Source organism: Nesoenas mayeri, assembly GCF_963082525.1.
Source record: "Nesoenas mayeri genome assembly, chromosome: 2".
NCBI lineage: Eukaryota > Metazoa > Chordata > Aves > Columbiformes > Columbidae > Nesoenas > Nesoenas mayeri.
The window spans coordinates 35967652-35992384 of record NC_137543.1 but is presented as its reverse complement, the minus strand read 5'-3'; the positions used below and the strand labels follow the sequence as shown (position 1 = coordinate 35992384).

General features: G+C 39.1%; 1 protein-coding gene across 1 annotated transcript in view; it reads right to left on the bottom strand.

The window, feature by feature from the left end:
- Positions 1-24733, bottom strand: part of NCOA2 (nuclear receptor coactivator 2) — a 187225-nt gene that overhangs the window by 19603 nt on the left and 142889 nt on the right. Inside the window, exons 11-16 of the mRNA XM_080338682.1 lie at positions 21370-21517; positions 17955-19224; positions 8810-9020; positions 5461-5670; positions 3243-3458; positions 2428-2557 (exon numbers count right to left, since the gene is read on the bottom strand). Of these exons, the coding sequence (XP_080194808.1) occupies positions 2428-2557; positions 3243-3458; positions 5461-5670; positions 8810-9020; positions 17955-19224; positions 21370-21517 (2185 nt within the window). The remainder of the gene's footprint in view (positions 1-2427; positions 2558-3242; positions 3459-5460; positions 5671-8809; positions 9021-17954; positions 19225-21369; positions 21518-24733) is intronic.

Sequence of the window (24733 nt, the reverse complement as noted above, 5' to 3'; positions counted from 1 at the left end):
ATCTTACGGAATTGCACACTTGGGTACCAGTTTATGCACTTGGTTATGTGCCTCAGAAGGGTGTCAGCAAGAACTTGGATACTGTCAGGCAGAGCATTGTGGCTCTATAAATCCTGTGTACCGCACCCCTGAATTTGTATGCAAAGCATGCTTACAGCTACAAAGGCAGAATAAAGGTTTATTCCAAACCCAAAGGACAAAACTTACCGAGAAACAAACTAAATCTGAAATGACACCTTTTCTGAAGCCAAATGACAGATTTTTGTTTTACGGAGTCCACACACGAGCCCTACTTCACACACAATGCTACAACATTACAATAGAAAATCGAAAGAGCAAAGCATTCTGCAAGGGCAGCTACAATATGCACATCATGGCCGAATCTCATCCCAGATAATTACTCAGAGACAACAAAAGCTGTCACACATGGAGGGAGGAAACAGCACTACATGTGAACCCTTTTTACATGTCTGTTTGGAAAAACAAAGAAACATGTTTGTGTCGTTAGTTTCCATAATGAGATATATGGTTGCCATGGAAGTCTAATCTCTATGTCAAAGCAAAGCAGAAGGAAAGAGCCGCATCGTCAGGTGATACACAGGAAAAATCAAAGGATGGCAGGCAGGAAAACTAATAAAAACATATTCTTTTTAATTAGATCCTGGATTGTAAAAATAAAAATAAGTATACATATGATGCACCTTTAAAATATCGCAAAGTGTTAATCAATCTCGCATCTATAGAAGTCTCTAGAACTCTCACAGATGGAATTATAAATCAGTAAAAGGGAAGAGCAAAATTAAAAAAAATCCTTTGAACCAAATAGCTTGCAAACTTTAAAGATGACTTATAAGAATGGATCTATGATTTAGAAAAAAGCCAAAAAACCTCCCTCGAATTGTAAATGGGTATGAATACATAAGAAAAATTTTAAAACATTCATCAAATTCTGCATGTTAAACAATGACAATTACTTTTTTTGTGTTTGTGGTTTTTTGTGTGTTTTCATTGTTGTTGGTTTGGTTGTTTTTTTCCCTATTTCTTTTATGTGCCGCAATGAAAATGTTTAATTTTTCTCTAAAAGAATTACTGACCATTTAACTTTTATAAAATTTAATATTCATGACAATAATCAGATTATAAAAATACAAATCCCAGCGACTAAATGACAGGATCAAACAATTCATCATCTCAGATTGGGTGTAAATGATCAAAATATGATTACTTTCAGACTCATTGCAATGGGAATTTTTTCTCACCATCTTCAGCTACAAGGAAATTATAAGAAATGTTAAGGGAACAGAATGGAAGAATTCTCTGCCTGGCTTGCTGACCAAACATAGTCTTGCATTTTATTTTACAGAGCTATTTTTAAAGTGAATAATTAAGTTATGTAAACAGTGTTTATGGTATATGGACATGGGGACAATTAGCACCAGGAAATTTTGAAAAGCTTGAAAAAGTTCGAAAAGTAACAGAGAAAATTACACACTTAAATTTACTGATAATAGTTTCAGACAACCTTTGATAATGAGAATTAAAAGAATGCAGTCTGAAGATAAACCTTTCTTCAAACACACTTTTTTCCAACTGCTTTCTCTTCATTTTCTTTTCAATGGTCCTCTCATTCACTACTGAAAAATATCACAACTTATACAATTCAAAAGATTTCAATTTTTCCCCCTTATCTGTCCATTTTATATCACTTACACAGCCCACACACATAACAATTTCTCTAATTTAAGCTGCAAACTTTCTGAAGAAGATTTGGCTCTTTTTAAAGTGTAAGCTGCTTTTCATAGTTATGGCATTATTTAAATGTCTTAATAACGAGTAAAGTTAATATATTACACATCAATTAATAAATTGTGATCAGACTGTGGTTCTGGTTACTTGAGAGGGAGATAACTTTAGAGAAGAGACAGGCTTCCTTCCACTTCACCACTCCTTCCTTGACTTTAGAATTTAGGTCAATTAAAAAATCCCCCGAAAACCAGAAGTTAACTGTGTCGTGCACTACTTAAAACACTACCTCGCTGCACAAAAAGACACCTATGTTATAATTACAAAGGCCCTGATATTTTTCCACACTTCATGTTAAGTGTAGTTATTAATAATAAGAACAGCAAAACCAGACAGAATCATGCCCACATTAACGTTCGAGAGGTGAAAATGGTGCAAATACCTGAAGCACTGGCAGCACTCACAGTAATACTGAACTTCCAATACTTCAAACACATTAAATGGCAAAGAGAGCATTTAGAAGTAGTACTGGAACATGTACACATTTAATGAATATAAAACACTACAAGAATTAAATTGATATACCTTTGGTGAATATTTTATGTAGAACTTTGTTTCTGTGAGGTGTTATAAAATATAGGCCTGTAAAATCTCTCCATGTTTTGATGTGACATTAAGACTCACCTGTTCTGATTACCAAAAGTTGCCTGATCTATAGGCAAGATGCTGTCTGGCCATGGTGCAGTCTGATTTGGAGGTGCCTGTTGTTGGCTGTATTGTGGTCCTCCTATGTTCATCTCCAGTTCGGATGGCCCTAATCAAGGAAAAATAACCATGTAACTTTTGGGAAAAGAATCTGCTTCCATACCAGTTCTTTCCATTGAATTATCCATGTTGCAGTAAAAGCAAACAAAAACATTAAGTCTTCAGTAACATTACACTTAAAAGCCTAATTTTTTTTGGTTAATAAATTGCTATTAAAATTTGCGAAAATAACATGAGAACTCTGGGAGGGGTTCAAAATCATAAAATGGCAGATGTGGCAGAAATGCAAAAATTAGTAAGATAAGCATAAGAAAAGGACAGTATATAGTCAATATCATAAGGTACTTGCTTTAACAGAGACCAAACCCAGTGATTGTGTTGCCAGCATTCCCTTTTAAAGAACCCTGCAGTTTTTAATGAGCAAGAGCAACTCCATACTCTCTTTGCCCATGCCACTGTGGACCTACAGAGTAGCAGGAGTTGTTCATATCAATACATGCATTATTTATAAAAGTTATAAAAGTTAGTTATAAAAGTCAGTGTATTACATACCTTCTTTCCCACTTCCACAGGAAACTTTCACTGTGGAATACAGTTCTCATCAAATCCCTAATTGAAGCGATTCTTTTATTTGTTTGTTTGCTTTCTGCTTAATTTTTTTTTCTTCTTCCTGCTTCATCTTTGACAATCCAGCATATGCCAAAAGGCGCAACTCCATACTTGTCAGGACTTACCCATATTCATGACCTGAGATGGAAGCATCTGCCTGGGGCCAGGTTGGTTGCTGGGTCTCAAGGGGATGCTGGCCGTGGGGTTGCGGATCATGCCCGCTTGCACCGGCCTGTTCATGGCAGTCGCGGTAGGCGCGCAGGTCACCCTCACAGCAGGAGCCTGGCTTCCCCAGTCTCCAGATGTCATGGCAGGTCGAGGGGCATTGCCACCCATCATTCCTGCACAAAAAGGCAAACAGACTCAGGCACTGGCACATGATTCAGAACAGCTTTACCATCACAACTGCCTGATGAGCTGCATTTTTAGCAACGAAAATGCAGCAGTTTCACTCAAAGTACATTGTACCACAGTTGCCCATCCAGATGTGCAAAGCTACAGAACGATGCCTTACACTGCTTAGTCAAGGGACTGGAGATTATTATACATTTAACATGAGGAAGATCCTTTTATCATTTCCGAAACGCTGTTCAGAGTAAGTGTTCCCACATGCAGTCTGCAACAGGTGCCGCGGGTGTGTGGATAGCCCTGACTTCCTTCCTCAGGAAATGAATCACGTTTGCTGATGTGTGTGTCAGTGCTTTACTCTCTAAGTGCTAAGTAAGAATGAAGACTTGAGTAACAACATGTTATCGCTACACACACTTAAAAATCAGAAGGATTGAATTTAAATTCACAATCTGCAAACATCTTTTGGTGAGTCTTTTCATTCAGAACCTGGAGCATTCTTAGCTTCGAGGCTCACCCAGATAATTTCAAATCATTATACAGTGCAGGGAAATTACTCACAGGAACTTTCCGATAGATGGTGAAGTTCATTACCGTTATTTTAGGGGAAGTCCTTCTACATCTACCGTAAACAACTGATGCAGTTTATTTACACTTGGAATATATAGGGTACTACACTCTTACGGACACCAAAAAAACCCCAACCAACCCCCAACACAAAACCCCTGATGTACAGTCACAGTATTTATACGTTTCCATTTTATACAGTCAAGAGAGCAGACAAAACACTGATTTCAGATTGGACTACTGGTCTCTCCAGATGCATTTTGCAGGACACTTAAACGAATACTAAAAGCCACAGAAAAATTTATTACTCCTCAGTGCAACTTTTGGTGATATATAACCAAGGAGAAAAGCCCCCTGAGGAGGGCCACTGCTTCAGCTGCTGTACAAAATTTGCTTCAGTGTTACACCCTCAGGTTTGTCCTGTTTGTGTACATATTCTATCAGCTGAAATATGTGGTGTGCTAGAGCAAATGGCAGGAACACAGATAATACTCTCTAAATTGTATACATAAGATGAATAACATCCTCTAATACGTATACAGAACATGAAAGTAACAGGACACTTGAAAGACTACAAGTTGACCTCTAAACTGCTTAAATAGGATATTTCAGTGTCTGGCAGTAAGTCTTTTTTAATACTGATGCAAACTAAATATAAAATTTTGACAGTGAATAGCTAACGGAAAGGACTTACAGTACCCATTTGTTTACTCAGAGTTTTTAGCAGTTGTTGCACACTTGGACTGTCTCAGACTATGTATTAGTTGAAATAAGTCAATCAGCCAAGCTTTTCTTGTGAAAACTCCTATGGTAGCTTTGCATAAAAGGGAAAAATGAAGAAATCAGTGCACCTCAGATTAGGCATAATCCATGAGAAGAGGTAACACTACTGCAACATCTGATTGTTCCCAAAATGGTTTTTTTTTTTTTGGAACATGATGAAAAGATCAGCATTTCTTTAATTTAAAATGAGAACTAAGGCTAACAAATAAAGGATAACTAAGGGCAAAACCAAGGTCTGTAGAGATACACATCATAAGGACAACAGTACTGCCCACAATTTTGTTTTGAAAGAACTACCTCTACAGAGAAGTGCTTCATTCATTTGCTTTTTTGAGGCAGAGAGATTGAATCTTTACCCAACTAAGCCTCAGCTGAATCTGGAACACTGATGTGAAACAGACTCTAACTGCCAGTACAATGTGTTCATCTAGAAGTTTTCAGGTAGGTGAAAAGCAGCATATAAAGAGCAGAAACAGAAGTTCAAAATAAATATGCCAATACATAACAGCCCCTGAAACACAATTATTTCCAGATTTTTAGGAAAGTACTTATAATAACCTGTACTTGTAGTAACCCTGAAATTAAGTTACATATGCTATAGTCTGTCACTCAAGTGTGTTTTAAAAACATGGAAAGTCATCTTACCTGTGCTACTGTTGCCTAAGGTTCCTTGACTTCCTATCATGCCTTCATTCCTGCCCATCAGTCCTGGCTGAGGTATCACTGAATAGGGGCTGCTTGTTCTTATGGGTGGGAAAGTTCCTGCACCTGTTGGGTTCTGCAGTGTGATGTCAAGTGGTAAATTCTGGTTTGGTAATAACCTGCCCAGTTGCCCTGCTCGTGGGTTATTAAAAGCTAGACAGGAGGAGCAAAGAAAAAAAACAAAGTTACAAGAATGGAAACTTTACTTGTTAAAAAAAAAAAAGAATGAACCTAAACACACTTTAAGCTCTGGGGCTGAGCTATTTAATGCTGCACCATTTATCCACTCCATATCTGTCTGAGAAACATCCCCTCTCGACATTTTTATGTAAATTTCAAAATGGAACATTCTGACACTAAAAGAGAGATGCTATATATTTTTAAAACTTTAAATGGTGCCATTTAACTGACAGAAGAGCCACTACAGCAATATGTACCACTATGTGATGTGAATACTACTGCCAGTTAATCTTATACCTAGTAGGACTGTAATTGCATGCAGATGTCATCCTGAGGCAGATTGTTAGGAATTAACTCAGTTTTGAAAGTTTTTCAGCATAAGCTGTGCCCCTGAAGGAGTCACCAAAATTAAGGACAGGTTGAGTCCATATCAGATCCTGCAGCCCCATTTCTACATCTCCCTCTTAAATTAATTTTTTTTTACATTTTTTGTCATTAATAAAAATGAATACTTCCATGATTCAGCAACAGCAAATAAGCAGTCCAGAATTAGAGCTGTGCCACCGTAATATTCTGGGAAACAGAACCATGCTTCATGGTTACTGTCACCCTTATATAACTATTTTCTGTTGTTGGGGTGTTTTGTGCTCTTAAAATCAACCTCTAAAAAGAAAACTGCAGACTGACTCAGAAAAGTGAGCTGCAGGTCATAACGGGCAAGCATCTGGCTCAGCTGGTCCCTGGGCAATGTTCCAGTGCATGAAAGCATCCCCTATGTGCACAATTAGTTCTCAAATATGAATCAAGCACTGACCTTGTGCCTATGATTCCATTTCCAATCATACCAAGAAAATACATACAAATAAATTAAACATTTTTGTGAAATTATTTGCAATACTTCCTGATAGCTTCCTCTAGGAGAGGCTCTGATATAACGGTATCCTTAGAGTGACTTCTGCATTTTTATGTTCGCCACATTATAAAGAAGTTAAAGAACTTCCTTCTTATTTTAGATCAAAGTAGTGATACTTTTGAATTTAAGAACATAGATGAGGTTTATGAAGCTTGTTAAAAAGTACAGAAACATATTACACAGGTCTCTGACTTTTCTTCTTATTTTATAAAACCAGACTACAGGAACTCATTGTATTTGTTTATTTTTTAATATAAGTTCTTTGCCTGGTGAATTTGCTTATATGTGTGTGTACGAAACACATCACATACACCTAATTCCTAACCATGAGATCAAAATTTTGTCTTGACTGTCCATTCAAACAAGCAAATAAAACTTAATTATGAGACAAAAATGACCTTGCCAAGCTTAGGGGCATCATAAAGTCTAAGGATTTAACCGAAGCCAAACTTTAATGACAATTTCTGAACAGTTTGTCCCAGAAGTTTGAAAAATCACACAGATGAGTAAGTTACTGCATGGGTAGATTTGCCAGCACTCACAGATCCTACAAAAAGGAAAGCTGGAAATGCAGCACAAAATAGTAACACAGTTGAGATGTGATGCTGCTCAAATCACATACTCTACTTTTGGTCAGGACAGGGCTGAAGGAGGCTCCCTGTTCCTCTCACAACAAACTCTAGCAATCTGGCAAATCTAGCAGCTTTCAAGTATTTTTTTTTTTCCTGTTGAACAGATAAAAATATTTAAAGTGTTTTCATGTAAAATCTGTAAAATGAAAGCTGCTTATTTCTTCAGAAGAAACAAAAAAACAAACCCACAAACTTCTTTCGGAATTGTGTATGATTTGACATCCATTCTACATTGCTTTTCTATGAGTGTATGAGAAGCCACCCACTATTTCTGTGCACCTGTTTTCTGTAAGCTTTTCTACTGAAAACAAGGCAGAAGTTCCCTAGGGGAATCAGTCACAGACACAAGACTGAGCTGGGCAAAAGAAGTTTTAAGGGCTTTAATTTACATGGGAAACAGGATGCTCCTGTGACAGAACTGCTGCTAACCACCAAGAAACTCTCATTTACAGTCATACTGCTACTGTACTGCCAGTAGCTTTCAAAGCAGATTTAAAGCCAGGTTAACTCTGGAAAGCCAAAAGGCTGCAGTGGAAGGAACCAACAGACATTTCTTCAAAAAGAATATGCTAAAGATTTCAGAAGCACAGAGACTTCCTTCTGACTTACGTGCTGCTGCTGGTAGTATCCCCATATTTACAAAAATGACTACAATTAAATACAAGCATCTTTCTCTGAGCAACACTGATAACAACTGGTAATTTAAGGATCTTTAGTGGTTTTAATATGAATTTAAACATTAATATTATTAATATTAATATTCATTTAAATGTTTCTAAGTAATAATTTCAGTTCATTTGAAAGTGTCACACTATTATTTTAATAACATCACAATGGCTAAAAAGATTATCTAAGCTCTATGTTTTATTAAAAAAACCCCACTAGTGTATGTTTAAGGAGTAAACAGATGCTGCCATCCTGGACAACAGGATTAAAAAATGAAGCAGTGGCTTTTTATACTATTTCTAGCTGATAAGACTCCTGCCTTGCTCACTTTCTGCTATTCTATGGTGGCAGACCAACATTTCAGAGCTGATTTCTAAGTTAATTAATAAAGTTAAGCAACACTGTCAGCTAGAAGTGACTCAATTAAAAGCCACAATTTCAAATTAAACTCAGGCACTCCTCTTAATCATATGTCTTTCTATTAATCTTGTGGTTTTAGAAGAGGACTCCCCTTCACGCTTAGAAAAGCCTCTCTCACCCCTTTTACTGAAAGAGCTGCCGCAAAGGACCTATCTGCATCACAACAAAATGCTCGAGCTCTCCATGCCCAAGTCCCTGCAACAGTAGTAACTCCTATAGCCACAGCAGGGGATGTGCAATTTATTTTGAGGGCATCCCTTAAAACTCCTCAGAGGGTGCAGACTTGCAGGGTGCTGAGTGAGTTGGGACATAATCTCCGCATGCGTTTGGAAACGGGACGACCGCAGATGGCGCTCCGTCACCACGCACGGCCAGACCATGACCAGGGGCCGCCCGGTTCCTCCCCCGCCCACCCGGGGGTATCGCCACCGCTTTGGGGGTTCGCAAGCTTGGTCAACACGCGTGCAGAAGGCAGACTCACTGCTCTGTGAAATCCTCATTGCTGATTTCTGGGCGGCCACGGCCGAGCCGGGGCTGCTGTCACTGGTGAGCTGCATGAGGTCATTGATGATGGCTTGCTTGTCCACGGAGCCCGCTGGCGCTCCGGGGCGGCTATCTGGGAAAAGCTGCGGTAACTGGCTGTTCTGCAGGTCATCCAGAATCTCCTCCAAGTTATCCAATTCACTGCCTGGCTGCAATTAAAAAAAAAGCACAAACCCACAGTACAGGTCGCTGTTCTCCTGCGGTCGGCGTCCTCACGCCGAGCCAGGCAGCCCACAACCTTTCCTGCAAGAAGCTTGATGTGGAAGAAGCTCACAAAGTTGGTGAAAGGGGACTGTGAGGGCTTGTCTGCCTTGCATTTGGGGAGCCCGGTGTGGCACCGGCACCCCTTCAAAACCCCAGCATTGGAACATATGAATCTGCGCGGTCTGTACCTCAGGCCAAGAGGAGATTCTCCCAGTGTGCTCTGTGGCCGGTGCAAACAGCAGGGAAAATTGGGCAGGGGAAGAGATCCAACAGTGATAAAGATAGGGCTTCATGTAGGTATAACCAATATTCCTTTCAGCACAACCATATTTCTAGTCTCTTTATGACTTGATTAAAAGCATATGATGGAAAAGTTGCTTCATGGCTAAGACAATTCCCCACATGCATTTTCTTTGTTACATTCAAAACCTTAACAATGAATAACTACATAAGTTAACTGGCAAGAAATATACATTTCAATGAAGCCCTAGAAATAAAAAACTGTCAGCTATTTACTAGATTTAGGCATTTATTTTGCTCACAACTTCCAAAATCAGTGAAAATAACTTCTCTACAGTAAGAAAAAAGAGGCAAAATCTAGTTGCAATCAATTTAGCAGAGACTTACCATGAAATAAAGATGGGAAAAAAATAAGTTCATCCCATACTAACATAAATACTGACCTGCAAGTTTTTCTAAAAAAATCCCCCTGATTTTCACCAGTATTTTTTGTCAGTTTCTCTGTCTACAAACACTCAGAAATACATCCTTTTCTCACTGAAATCTGGAAATTAATACAAGTATATTCTTCAATGTTAAACTTTCAAATAGGTAAGACTTTGAGAGTTCTTCTGGGTAATAACTACAAACAGGCAGCCCAGTCTCAGTTACCACCAAGACGCACAAGAAACATTTCATGACAGTATTTGTAGCAAAGATCTACTCAAAACCAGTGCCTTTGCTAGAAAATGTGCAATGACAGAAGAGAGGCAGAGAGTGAGCAGCGAGCCGTGAAGGATGGGGAACTGAGAAAAACCACCACAAACATGCACACAACTGAAATACAATTCTTCCTGTTCTTTTTTGTCCTGCCACCACATTGTGCACTTGTTACTTGTTGAGTGCAAGCTTACACCGCAGATCCCAGGATAATGTAGAAATACCTGAGAGGGCTTTCAACTACTTACCCAGGCTCTCCCAGACTAGCCAGGAAGCTTTGCAGATTGGTCTGGACTAAACTCCTGCTGCCACCGCTAACCTGCTCCTGGGAAGCCCAGCTATTTTATTCACAGGAAGCTGAAATACCTAGAGGTTACATCTCTACATACCTTTTTTTGGATGACTGACTGCAGATAGACACGGTATTACGCTTTACTCCTTCCACATTGCCTCTTAATCTTACAGATCAGAATATACGGTGCAAAAGAGGAAGGAGTTTACTCAGTTAAAAAGCAGCATGTGGGTGATCTGAAGTCTGGTGTTACTGGCAAAATGGTAGGAAATCATAGAATCATAGGACTGGAAGGAATTTAAAGCCTGAAGGTAAAATCAGAGTATGCCATTCCCCTCATAAGTTCACATACCCTCTTCTTAAAGGCATCCAATGACAGCAAATACACAGCTTCCCCGGGGAATTAGTTTCAGCACTCTGCCATCCTTACTATTTGAGCTTTTCTCCTCAGTGTAAATGCAAAATCTCCCCCACTGAAGCTTAGGCCCTTCCTTCCTCTTGTACTTTGAATCTGGCGAACAAATTGTGTTCTCCTGTCTTTTTCTAACCTTTTCTGTATTTGAAAACATGTGTCTCTTTGGCCTTTAAGCTGAAGTTACTCAGCTATCTCAACTTGTTGAATTTTCTTCAGCATATAAGCCGCTTTCTAGACCTCTCATTACTCTTGCTATTGCTGTGGACTGTCTTCAGTTGATCCACACTTTTGCTGACGTGCCAGGTCCAGAACAGAACTCAAGATGAAACCTTACAACTGCTGAGTATAGGAAAAAATGTGCACAGAGTACACACACTGATGGTATATTCCAGAAGAGGCTGTGATTTTTTTTTTACTTACATGACATTATGGATTCTAACTCACCTCGTGCTCACTATGATCCCTAGATACAGCTCTGAAAAAGTCCTATCTAGCCAGTTGTCTCCTGATGTTATTCTCAACTAAATAATTTGTTCATTCTGAATGTTCTCCTAAGATTTTTTCCTCCATATCTCCTGGTTGCAGCTGAATTTGAATTCCATCCTCCAGTATATTTGCAGACATGTGCATGTCACATGCAACTTTACCACAGGTAACCTCTCTTCTCTCATCAGGTCAAACGCTGAGCAGGCTCTAGATGCCGCATGAGCTCCTGCAGCACCTCTGTTTTGACAAGGAATCCTTAAGTAACTACTTTCTGTGTAAGGATTTCCAAAGGGCTTCCTACCCACTCAGAGAAGTTTTGTCTTGACCATGCATCTCTAATCTGTTTACGAGAATGCCACGCATCAGAGCACCGAAGAGCCTTACTCAAACCAAGACACACAGCATATACTGCTTTTCTTGTGCTGAAAATCCCGCTACCCTCTTGCAGGAGGAAAACAGGTTGGTCCGACATTACCTACTCTTGACAAATCCCCCTGCTGACTCGTTGCCTTCAAGGCACTTATGAGCAGTTGGGTGGACACAGCACATCAACAGAAAATGTAGAGCCATGAGGAAGCAAGTGTGCTTATAGGAAGCATAAGTCATTGTGTGGACAGGTGATAAGCAGATTCAAAAAGGTGCTCCAAGAGACAGTTGTGAGTGATGTTTATAGGAGACGTATTTTGAGCACTGGAAGATATGGTACAAGAAGAGTGCAAGATCCAGTGGAGGAAACTGATGTAGAGCACCATAAATTATAGAAAGATGATTCAATACTCTTTGGGGGAATTAAGACATGTGGCCTTCATTAAGCATATTGCAGACAACAGTGAAGGGAAGTTTTATATGCTGCAGGGTTTTCTTTTTTGGTTTTGTGTGGGACTTTATGTCTCTTTTTCTCCCCCCCTACTTTTTTTTAAACATTCTGGCTACTGTGAGTCTGTGTTTAAACATCAGATGTATTAAAACCAAACACCTCCCCCACCGCCCCCCTGCAAAAAAACCCAACCAACCAACGAAACAAAACACAAAAAAAACACACAAAAAACCCACAAACACCAAAAAAAACCAAAAAGCAAGCAAGCAAACAAACAAAAACAAAAAAACAAACCAAACAAACAAAACAAACACAAAAAACCACCCCAAAACAAAGCCAGTGAATAACATATTGATCTAAATGTGTCAGAAAACTGCACTCCCCGAGGTGCTTTTAATTCTTCTGAGGAAGTGGCAAAGAAAGGCCAGATACAACAGATATATTATAACAACACAAATACATAACCTTCCTTTTTTTTGTGTAACATAATAAACATCAAATATTTAATCTTTGTTTTTTGATGAGGGTTCTCAACTGCTCCAAAATTTCTAAACAGATTTAGGATTAACATCAAGCTAAGATCTTACCCTAAGTCTTTCCAGACTCACTCTCAAATGGCACCATATGCACAGAAACTAGCATTAAAATATCTACTTGGTTAGTTTCGTGGGGTTTTTCTTTTCTGTTCTGTATTTATTTTGTTAATTGTCTAAACTTTATGTAAATAGAAGGTACATCTCTCACCTCCCTGTACCACAATTATTTATCATGAATTAAAAAAAAGTGCCTGATAAAGTGCTAAGGATCAGAAGAAAGTTCTGGTGCACATATTTTCACTATCTCTAAGCAATGCAATTACAACAATCTCCGTATAACTGGGACACTAAGCACCAGAAAACATAAGACAAATTGTGCTTAGAAATATTTTTGCATTTGAAAAACTAACATGCTTTCGAAGTACTTATCACCATCATGTAGGGAAACATAGATAAAAGTGTTAATTGCTTACTGAAAGGCAGTTGCACCTCAACATGAAGTCTGGTTTACAACAAAAATTGCTATGTCAAGTTCAGCTTCCATGGATTGCAAAGGACTGGATAAGATCCTAAACTCTCCGGAGATCTCTCTTCCAGCACTGGCAATGCCCACAGCTTGCACTGAGACCCTGTATTCCAAATTTCATAGAAATCTACATTTCCTTTATGATCACATATGTTAAAGGCATCTGAGGCTTTTTCCTTACAACAGGACGTCATTTGGTGGGGACACAACTTGAAACTATACCTGCCTTATATAAACTCCAAGTTAGCTCATTAGCTACCCCTGTCGCCTGGGCAGAACATTTCATCATACAAGGTAAACAAAACCAAATACTCGCTCTAAAGTGGCCATAAATAAAAGGATTATTAAAAAAAAAAAAAAAAAGAAGGAAAAAGTAAATCAGAAGTGGAATCAATGCCATCTTTTTCTCCTTGGTAACTGCATTAAACAAACAATTGGCTAGAAATCCCATTATATTATCAGGCTAATCTACTACTAACATTGGGAAACAGAACCCTAACTGAAAGACAGAAAACGGAATCCTCATTCTAAGGTTTTGATCAAGAAGAAACCAATGTCCTTGATGAATTTAATGGTTCTGGACATCAAGAAATAGATTTTTGGAAGATGAGAGGCATGAGTACAGAAAAATATTTTAGTATTGGGAAGATACTGGTTTCCACATAAATCAAGAAGAGAGCAGAGCTGATGAAGTGTGTGAGGAACAGCAGAATGATTTCTAAGTTTTAGGACAAAACACTTCAGATGATTTCTGGAACAACACTGGGAGAGACTGTGGCATAGCAAAGTCCCTGTCAGACAAACAGGTTGTCTATATTGTCTACTGGCTAAAAAAAGAGGAAAGTACACTTACAGACGGAAGTATTTTATTCTACATTAAGCCAAGCATTTTCTCAGAGAGCAAGCTATTTCAAAATTCTATGTCTTGTTTTCTTCATCTGTTATATGAATATAAGAATCCATACCAAATTTTACAGAAGAGTTTTGCAGCGCAAAACAATAGGGCTAAACAGAATGTTTCTTTAGCAAGGCAAAACCCAACACTGTTCAGTGCATGACGTTTCTCTGACATAGCCCTACAGTTTCACTCTCCTCCCATCAAGCTGTTAGCCCGTCCTGGGCAGATCTGACCAGCTGCTGACCACCACATGGGGTGCTCCTCACCAGCAGCAGTGTGTGCTGGCTGCAGCCAGGAGCACAACAAGAGGTATTTTTTTTGCGAGACAGCACAAGCAGCTTTGAACAAGGAAGGAATGTGCAGAATGAAGTCCCACCACACAGCCCCACAAGGGACAAGGAGAGTGGAGGAAGGCAGTTTTACTGCAGAGGGACACCCTATGAAACACACCTGTAGCTAATCAGGACTCATGTTTTCACTGCCTTCCCCTTCTAACAGTGGAGAACAGCATGAACCCTCGCGGTGCTTGATAGCAAGTCCTACTACTGTTGGTGCTGTAGGAAAAGCCCTGCTGAGCCTCCCCAGCAGGTCCCTCTTTCATCGTCTCCCCCACAGCTGCCTTAACTGGAACAGCAATCAGCCTAATAGAGCTTGATAACCATCATCCCACCAAGGAAGGGAAAAAGGTACGGCAGCGCTGGAAATATTCTCTGCCATTTGAGAAACGCTTCCTGTCAGTTGCTGCTCTCTGCAGAAGTGTATGTTTAAACACTCTACCTAGAAGACCGCTATTTTTAGTGCAGTGGTGCACTTCAAAGCATTTCCTGCTCAGAAAGTCACACCAAAAGTAAAAGGAGCAAACGCAATGGCTCTGCTGCCTCCCAGCTCCCCGATCCCCATTGCAGAGGCCATCACACCGCCGCTCCACTACACTTTCCAGAGAAACTGCACATTCCGGTGACTACTTAAAAATACAACATTCCCCAGGGAGAAGTTGTTTTAAATAAACCTGCAAAACAGGTAACACAAGCACATGGCTAATTTTTACATATGGGAGGAAGAAGAGGGGGGGAAGTATGCAGGGGGATGGAAGAATTTAGCACAAGAATCTGTGTTCTGGTCTTGTACTAAATAGTTCCAGCTTTGATCTAAATTTAGGCAATGAGCACTTCCTGTGGGAGACCATCTTCCAAAGCTGAAGAGTTTCTGATGCTAAATATTTTCAGTGATTTTTATAATTGGGGTAAAGTGGTTATTTGTTTAAAGGCCTGGCCTTCAGCTAGCTAAATGGTTACACTATTTTATATTCCCCGCTATTTCCTCTCCTACTCCACACTGGACTTCTGTTTATTCAGCTCCAGGTTTCACGGCATTTTAAGTAGGTTTTAAAACTCTATTTACAACCAGCAGGAGCAAGAAAAGCCCTTCTGTCATTATCCAGCAGCAGGACTGGCTTCTCCTCACCTTGGTGCTGAGAAAGGCTCAGCATTTCAGCCCTCACCACTTCAACGTGACTCCTGCACTGCTTCGCGGTTTTCTGAACAGCCCCAACTCCTGAATCTTCCTATACCTCCAGTTCCCTCTCTCCTGGGAGACAATCTCTGTCTTCAAATTTTAAGAAAAGGCAACACATCCACAGTTTATATTCCAAACCCCTCCCCTGACCTCAGAAACGAAGCCTAAAAATAAAAAAGGAATATTCACTTTACAAAGTTCATAGTACTGAGGACCTGATTTTCTAATGCTTGAGGCTGGCAATGCTCATATACACTGAAGTCTCTTTAAAGTTATATTTATAAGTTATTTGTTTACATTTAGGGTGAGATGCAACTTAGCTATCTTCAGTCATGAAAAAGGCACCTAGTCTAAAGTAGCCACCCTGGCTACCACTGGTCAATGAGAACATCACTAAGGAGCAGCTTACCTTCCAAATTTAGGCACACATTAAAGGAGTATTTTTCTATTTTTCCATCAACGATAAAAGGCGCTCACAGGACTACCTGGACTAAACAGCTAAATTCCAGAGGAATTTAATTCTTGGGCAGTAAACTATCTGAAAGCCATGGTTTTGATCTACTCGGACACAATTTTTTTTGTGATTACCAAATTTTATGTTTTTGTCCAGTATCAAATATGGAGGACTGAAGGATCTCTGCCTTCAATCCAGTATTTACTTCAGTATATAGGATCTGAACTAAGAATTGAAATCCATTAAATATTTTTACTATAGTTTATTCTTGCCAGTTTAGCTGTGAATTTCTTGATAGCTGTGTTTTTCTAGCCTAAAAAAGCATAAGTTCTCATAGAGAATCTAAACTCTCCCTCTACAGGCACTACAAAGTAGTAGTTGTATTCAGAACTAAACTAATATCCACGATTGAGGATTAATCCCTGTACAAATTAGTCTAATTTGGCTCAGTCTCCCCCTAGAAGGACTGAAAAAACACAACTGCTCCTACGTAATAGCAATAGCTGTCAAATTCTATTGAAAGACAAGAAGTGAAGTAACCTTAGGAGATGTCTGGATAACTGAGATTTTAACAATGCTGTGTCCACACTGTAGTGGCATGTTTGGCCTCTATGTTCTGTGGTTATAACCACCATTGAAAGAACTGTCTACTGGTTAGAAACTGCCAAAAGGGCAAAGTAAAAGAAAATAAAAAGCCAGTCCTGTGACTTAGGGCTAAAAGGATGTTTTCTGCCCTCCCTCAGCCTCAAAATACAATATAGAAAATATAACAGTTATGTATTTATACACATAGAATAATAAAAATAAAATAGATCCACCAAAAAAACAAGTTCAAACCCAGTCTGCACATTAAAAATACACAATATTTTAAAAGTGAAGGATATGGCTGTGAGTGAGTCATGAACATTTAGAGTGTATGATCTGATCATGATTTACAAATTACGGCTTCAAGCACAGGGCACTGCCTAGGAATTAATGACCAGCTGGGGGAGTTGATAGTGTAGGACAAAGCTAAGGATCATTAACTCCAACTAGTTATTAACTCCCCAGAAAATGCCTTATACTGAAATTGACATTGTACTTCCCTATTATATAAATAAAATAAACAGTAATATTGCAGTGGCAAATTGCTTCTGCTGTGTCCCTTTTTCTTGCAAACCTCTGAAAACTGGAGCGTTCTGGGTCATGTGAACCCGGTGCTTTTTGAAAGTGAAATAGTAGTTTTTAGCATAGGTCCTAAGAACATACAGTTTATTAGTATGTTGTGCAGCACGGCAACGATCACATGCACAACACAGAGAAATTCTGAATGCAAAATTCAACGCAGATAACCTCTGCACTGAACAATTAATCCTCCAGAGGAACTTGGGGTTGAATATAAAAACTTTCAAGTAAAAAAAACCAAACAAACAAAACAAAAACCAAACATCAAACCAAAACAACTCAAAACAACAAACTCCCTAATTGGCACAGATACAATGAAATTCTGTTTGCCTTGATTTTAATTTGCAGATCAAGTACAGCACAAAGACCAGCAATGCAAAGTTGATATTAGTCCTTTTAAACAGCTCCTGCCCTTGAGCATGAACCTGCTCTAGATGGGAGAAGTGTAGTTGCTATGCTGGGCTGGGTCAAGAGCCCATCCAGCCCACAGCAGTTCCACAACAGCCTATGGGAGAAGCTGTCAATAAGTTATTAATAGCATTAACCAACACTGGTATTTTCTCTTCATCTGACTGCCAGCTGGGAAAGGCTCCCCAGCATTCAGTCCCTGTGTTATCCATCTCCTCACAGGCAGAGTCTGTTTTTTTCAAAACAGAGCAATGATCACAACTCAGCAACCCCAACGGGAAATTTGAGTGAAGACTGGATTTCAAGAGACAGGTAACAGCCTCTTGAAGTGTCAAGAAATTATTCTTAGAGGAAGTCTGGAAGAAAGTCAGATGGCAGGAATGCAAGCCTAGAACATCTCATTCACATGTAACGCAAAGATTCGCTTACCTGTTCGTTAGGCTCAAAGCTTATCTCTTCTTTCTCCGTCCTCATAGCTAATAATTTTGTGCTACCGGAAGGGTCTGTCTTACTGTCCAACCGCTCCAGTTTTGGGGGTATGTCTGGTAAACCAATATCTTTAGTATCATCTTTATCTAGCAAGTAGCGAAGTAGTGCATTATTATTCTTCTTAGGACTCGCTGGCTCCTGTTTAACAGTCACCTCTGAACCAGGAGCTGTGCTACTGGACTCCTGGCTCAGTTCTTTGCCTGTGGCCTCTGCTGTGAGCTTGGCCAAATCTACAGGAGAACTACTGTCCTGCAATAGTCTGTGCAAAATTTTATGCTTCTCCTTGAGCGAGGTTCCGTGTGATGAACCAGACCCAGGCAACGCTCCCGTGGAGTCCTTGCTAACATCTCCCATGGTACTGGACAAAGGTGAAGGCTCCATCTGATCTGATTTGGTGGTCAGCAATTGTAAGAGCTTTGTCTGGCTTTTTCCGTCATGCAGTTTATTCTGTCCATCAGGTCTCTCGCCACTGACAACCGGTGGCATGCTGCTATCGCCACTGTCTTTCTGTTCTCCTGAATGGCAGCTGCTCTCTGCTTGTCCAGTTGTACCTTCTGATTGCTCCCCGTATAGTCCAAAGCAGTCTTTAGAGTCCAGACTTCCCATCTTGCTTAGCTGGGGAGGATTCATATTCACAGGGGAATTCTGTAAGTTTCCCATTTTTAGGTCAGGTGAAGCCAACGAGGATCCCAGAGAAACGCCGTGGCCCTCGCTGAGGGCCTGCAGCGCATTCAGGGAACTGTTGGTGTAGTTATGGCTATTTCCTGTGCTGCTGCAGACTCCCACGGGGGAATGCAGGCTTCCTGCGGGGGAGAACTGGCTGGGTGGGATGCGAGGGCTTCCTGCCACTCCAGGGCTCACACGATGCCGTGGGGAAAGCATAGAGTTTGGCTGCCCTGGGTTCATGCCGGGGCTGCTTTGTGAGGGGCTGTTCATTTTTAGTGCATAGTTACTACCCTGAGGAGTGGATGCTTGTATGCTTGACACATGGTTCATTCCCCCTGAACCACCAAACCTGCCTGCTGGCATGCCCATTTGTTCCTTTGGGCCATTTATGGCAAAATTTATATTGCTACTGATGGTCATGTCCTGACCTGGGTTCCCACTGCACATGGCCTGATGGGCAGGGCTGCTGGAACTAATTGGGTTCAGTATCTTCCCCATTCCTTGTCCAGTCAAATCCTGATTCATTCCACAGACATTCTGCTCTCTGTGTGGCAAGGGGAGGAAAAAGAACCCATTAGCTAAAATTACAGTGGCCAGCTTGCAATTACATTACAGAAAAAGAAGCAAAACCCCAAACCTTGCTTTACAATAACACAACAAACTTACAATTATAAACAAATTGACAATTTGAGAAAAGTGATATGCAACTCTCAACATGGCTGCACATTAACAGTATGGTTTTTCAGTATCTCATTAACAAATCAGCGGAAGAGAGGAAAAACAAAATTATACCTCATTTAAATGACAGTCATTAGAAATGCAGATAGGTTACAATTTCAGACTTTCTTCCCTTTAATGTATGTCTCTCCTCTACAATTTGGCAAGAGCTAACTTCTAGAACTGACAGAAATCTCATCTGAAACATATGACCCAAACAAATACATGTTTTAAGAGACAGCTGTGGACAGCTGTTTGCTGGAGTTTTGAATTTCTGTGAGTTAGCCCCACCACAAGGCTGGAGTGGGCTATCTGCCCAACGAGTTCATAGTGAAAAGATAGTTGAAAAAGTCACATTTCTACACTGCCAGAGTATTTCGATACTTCTCCAAAACAGCATGTGAGCCAAGAGAACTACTGGATACAACTTCAGAATGGGAACAGTCTGTTTGCAATTCAGTCCTGCATGGGCATTCAGGAAAAGAGGAGAAGAGAAAAAACACACACATAGGAGCTGAAACTCATATTTTGGTGATGTAGGCTATAAGATGGAGGAAACAGAAGAGACACACACACACAGAGAAAAAGCTCTTGTGAGAGCACCTGAAGGTCACTTCTCTTTTCCTCAGTAGATTTTAATTAGTTTATGGGAGGACATAATATACTTTTTACTTCTGTGCTAAACTTAAATGAGAAAAATCAGACATATTCCCAAATGCTAAAAGCTATAAAAGAAACAGAGTCAAGTAGATTAGGAAGAAAAAAAAATGAGGTTCTGAGAAAAATCACATCAACTCTGAACTTCCAAAAACAAATACTAATGGAACCTTTCTAGTATGTCTTTTTGATAAGACAAAAAAATTCCTGCTTACACAGGGTAAGTGCAGATAAACCTTCGCATTTTGCTAAAGTCGCAAATAACTGAAATACACAGAGCAGTGGAGCTTGTTACTTTGTATTTGTTACGTTAGGTATAAAGGCAAATGTGATCAACATTAACTGTAGAAGGAGAGGTAGGTTTGTAAAACCTTATTACCAATACAATAGTACCAGAGTTCTACTTAAAAAAGCAAGTATATTTCCAAGTACCATTTTAAAATTAACGGTGTTTTTTAAAATTTAAAATCTAGCACTTCATGAAATACCAAGTGAACTCAGCAAAGCCAAAGAAAACAAATTTCAGGCAGCTTTTCGTCGAGTCAATTTCCAAATCTACCATCTCCGTAAAATGGTTTCAGTTTTAATAACATTCAGAGCTGTTTTCTTCCTCTCAAAAAAGTGATACTGTGGATACGGGGAAACAACATTGCAATTATAATCAGCAAATAAAACATAAAACCTGATGCAAATATAGTAGGCCATGCAATGACTTAATTTCAATTTTACGTTGAAGTTCTGAGGTCAGTGATTACTTATCCCTGACTTTATCATATTCTTGAAAAAAAACTAACAGTGGTGGCATTTCTCAGGACTGGGCATGTGAAAGCTACCAGAAAAGAATGAAGAGAGACAAAAAGTTAAAATATGTGATTTGTCTAACATGCAGTTCTAATAATTGTAACATATTACTTAAAGAAGAGCCAGGCGCAATCTATGACTGACTGTGAACGACAGGAATTTCATCCTTCAAAGTCTTCTAGATTTAATTACATTTGGAAAGCTTCTTGTGTCTACTATGCAAAATACAGGAAATTAAAATATTGAAATGAAGAGCATGAGATTAAAGGAAATTTTGGATGTTTAATGGAAAATTTTGATGTGAAACTCCAGCATGTCATTTTTAAATTCTGAAACTGTATTACAATCTTTTCCTGCTCTAAGCACTGATTTCAAAAACTTAATTTTGTTTTCATGCTATCAGTTCCAGGTCAAATGAAGGTCTATCAGCCTTGAACAATCTGTTAGCTTGAGAAACTTTGTACTTTCCCTGTCTCTCTACAGAGTGTGGATCTACTAAACCAGTCAGGATTACCTGTGAAGCATATGCAAGGAGATTACAAGCTGAGGTTCGCTAGTCGTCTGAGAACGGATGAGCTTACTCTTCGTTTGGGCAGAAACGATAGTGCCATCAGACAAGGAAAACCGATAAACAGGACTAAACGCTAGTCCCTGCCTCAGCACTGCAAGCAAGCAAAATAACAATTAAATCAATGAGAAACTATAGTATTAGTAGTTTAGTCACTCAACATCTGATGTTCTAAATCCATCAGCATTGATATCAAAGACACTGTTTAAAAAAACAACGAAAACCAAAACAAAACAACAAAAACCAAACCAAACAAAACAGCAAACCCCCAAACAAACAACAAAACCCCCACAAACAAACAGAAACAAACCAAACAAAAACACAGAAGAAAATTTTGAAAATAAATAGATGGGATGCATATAACATAAAGGATCCCACATACTGATCAAAAGGAAACCTACAAGGACTGATAGCAACAACAGGGCAGATACTATGAAATAGAGAGTATTTCAGGAGTGGACCAAGAAGTCCTCGATGTCCATTTCACTTTTTATTAACTACAAGTCTAACTCCTTTTGTTCCTCATAAATGTTTTCATCTGTATCATCTACATCGCGATGATTAATATGAATGCCTTTAGTTTCTAGATCATCTGTTTCCATTAGACTGTAACTTTTCCTTCTTATTGCCTGCTTAAATTGTCTTGCAACAGTTACTCTCCCTACTTCTTTAATTTAAGAAGTACATAAATCTCTTATGTAGGAACAATTAGAAAGAAGAAGAACTAGAACAAAAATTTATTACTTTTTAAAGAACAAATACAAAAATACACAGTTTAAACAAATTACAAATACAATTACCTAAACTAAAACTGGGGCTGTGCTACCCTTCCCCACTGTTAGATATGACTGCACTTCAGGTTCAGGGTGTACTTCACTGCACATATTCTGCAGCCCTTAAGTTTTCAATGTAAGTCTGAACTTAACAAATTCAATTCTCCAACTTCTGTAGACCCCTGTGACATTTCTTTAATTAAAAATGTAAATCAAGTTGCGGTAAAGCAAATCGCCAAATGTTTATTCTACTGGTCACTCTTTGCCATCAATGAAACAAACCTGGTCATTTTCTAATTTTAGTCCAAAAACTATTACATTAGGATTGCAGATAGGGCAGGAATAAAATACTTAACTTCAGAATTGTCATGTAATTGTTTAGGAAGAAAATAGGAATGAAGTAATACAAATACTTTCAATTTCCTATTTTTTTTCATACATACACATTTTCTGTTGTTTTGTTTTTCTTTTCTTTTTTTTTTTTTTGTTTTTAATTTTAATTAACAGTATAATCTGATCTTCATTTAACTGCTTGTCTTTTAATATTTCCTGTTGTAATGAAATGAGCGAGTTTTCTGAGTGTGGCTTTATTAAATAGTCTCCTCTACAGAGCTACCAGATTTTCAGCCTTGCAGGACTGGTTACGATCGCTTTCCTTCCCTGTCCCCCTCACTGTTATATATTGTTCTGCAAGGTTTCAAAGTATTATTTAGGCAGTGAGAAAACAGGAAGCACAATTTAAACAACCAGAAGGGGGTTTTCAGTGTAAAAATGTAAAGAAAAACAAAAACCTACAACTGTGAAACAATACAAAGCAAAATTTCACTGTTAGGTATGTCATTGTTTCAGTTTAACCTTTGGGCACCAGAAGGTCCAAAGCTCTTAACTTAAGCATATACCACATCCGGAAATTCCAGTACTCAATGCCAACAGGATACAAGTGAAATCTCTACTTAAATCATTTTCCAAACTAATTCTTTAAGCAAACAAGAATGTTTCCGTATTCCTCTTGAGGAAATGCTATTTTTCTGACTGTGGCCAATAAAAACTTACCGTATATTTTGCACTCAGCATACTGAGAGTTAATTCAAAAACTTTGCAGTTTTTATTGTTTATCAAGCTAACTCTGATCTCCACCCCCCTGCACTGTAACGCTGAATTACATGTAGGACACTGTTACTTTCTTTATTTCTATTCTCAAACCATAATGACTTAAAAAAAAACACAAGAGGTTCCTGAGTCAAGTGCAAAGATGCTACTACCCAAGAGATGCCTTGTTTTTCTTCTCCGCACTACTGGCCATTATTTCAGCCATTATTCCTCTGCAGTGCTGGATCAGTGCAGTAAAGCAATTACAGAGGTTCTTCCTCCACCTCTTATCACTTAGAGTCTTCACTTCCACAAGATGTAAAGAGCACCCTCATTCAGGCTAATTCTATGGTTTATACAACAATCCTAAGCATTTCCTGCAAAACTATACCGTGTAAACTCCAAAACATGGGTGTTTTTTATCACTTCACAGATAGCTTAGAGAGGGCCCACTCAAGTCTTGGCATCGAATTTAGGAGCTGCTAATTTGGTCAGGAATCATTTGAAGGAGACAGAAGTAACAAGTGGCTGCATGCCATAACAGAAACTCGTAAATCACCTTTGGCACAGACAGGTCCTTATCTGAAACTGCTCTGTAAACCCCTACTGTAACTTTAATCACATACCACCTTCTTCAATTCTGTCTAAAATCACAGCATACGGCTATGAATTTTTAGCACTCCTACTGTATATACCCCAAAAACTGTTACATGAAATATGACAGTATTTCTGTGCTCCCACATTCCCAACATGAAAACTGAAGGCTTCATGAAAACAGAACATATTAAAGAACATGTAACTAACACTGTATGACTAAAGCTTTTTTTCTTTCTTTCTTCTTTTTTTTTTTAAATACATTTGGTGGAATAATTTGAGGTTCCAGTTACAACTTAGTTTCCAAGTCAGCGTGCCAGTTCCCTAACGACCATGGCAACTATTTGCTACAGGCCAGCTGTAAACTCTGTTCTACAAACATGAATCCAAAGAATGATGCTCCTGCACTGGAAATGTTCCAGTTATTCCCCAATGGCTTTGAAAGGACTTTCCTGTGGACTATAAAAGGCTGGTTTTAGTTATTTCAATCTTTGTTACTAGAATTAGCAGTATCACGGTTTTAGGAAAATAAAAATCCCCACCCAGTCACTACTACAGAAATAGTACAGCACTCTCCTACACCTTACCTACCATGATCTTGACTGAGTAGAGATATGCTTGTGGTGTATCCTACACCACTTATCAGCTAGATACAGTACAACAATGGTGGTTTCCAGATAGCACGAGTGCTGCATCTTTGGTAATTCATCCTGAATGTTTCTCACAGGAAATGTGACAGTAAAAATCCATTTTTGTAGAGAAAAGGAATACAGGTCAATGAACTGCAATGTGTGAGCTGAGGTTCTGAAGAATAACGAGTAGTGAGTAATTTAGTGGGCAACACACAATGGTCT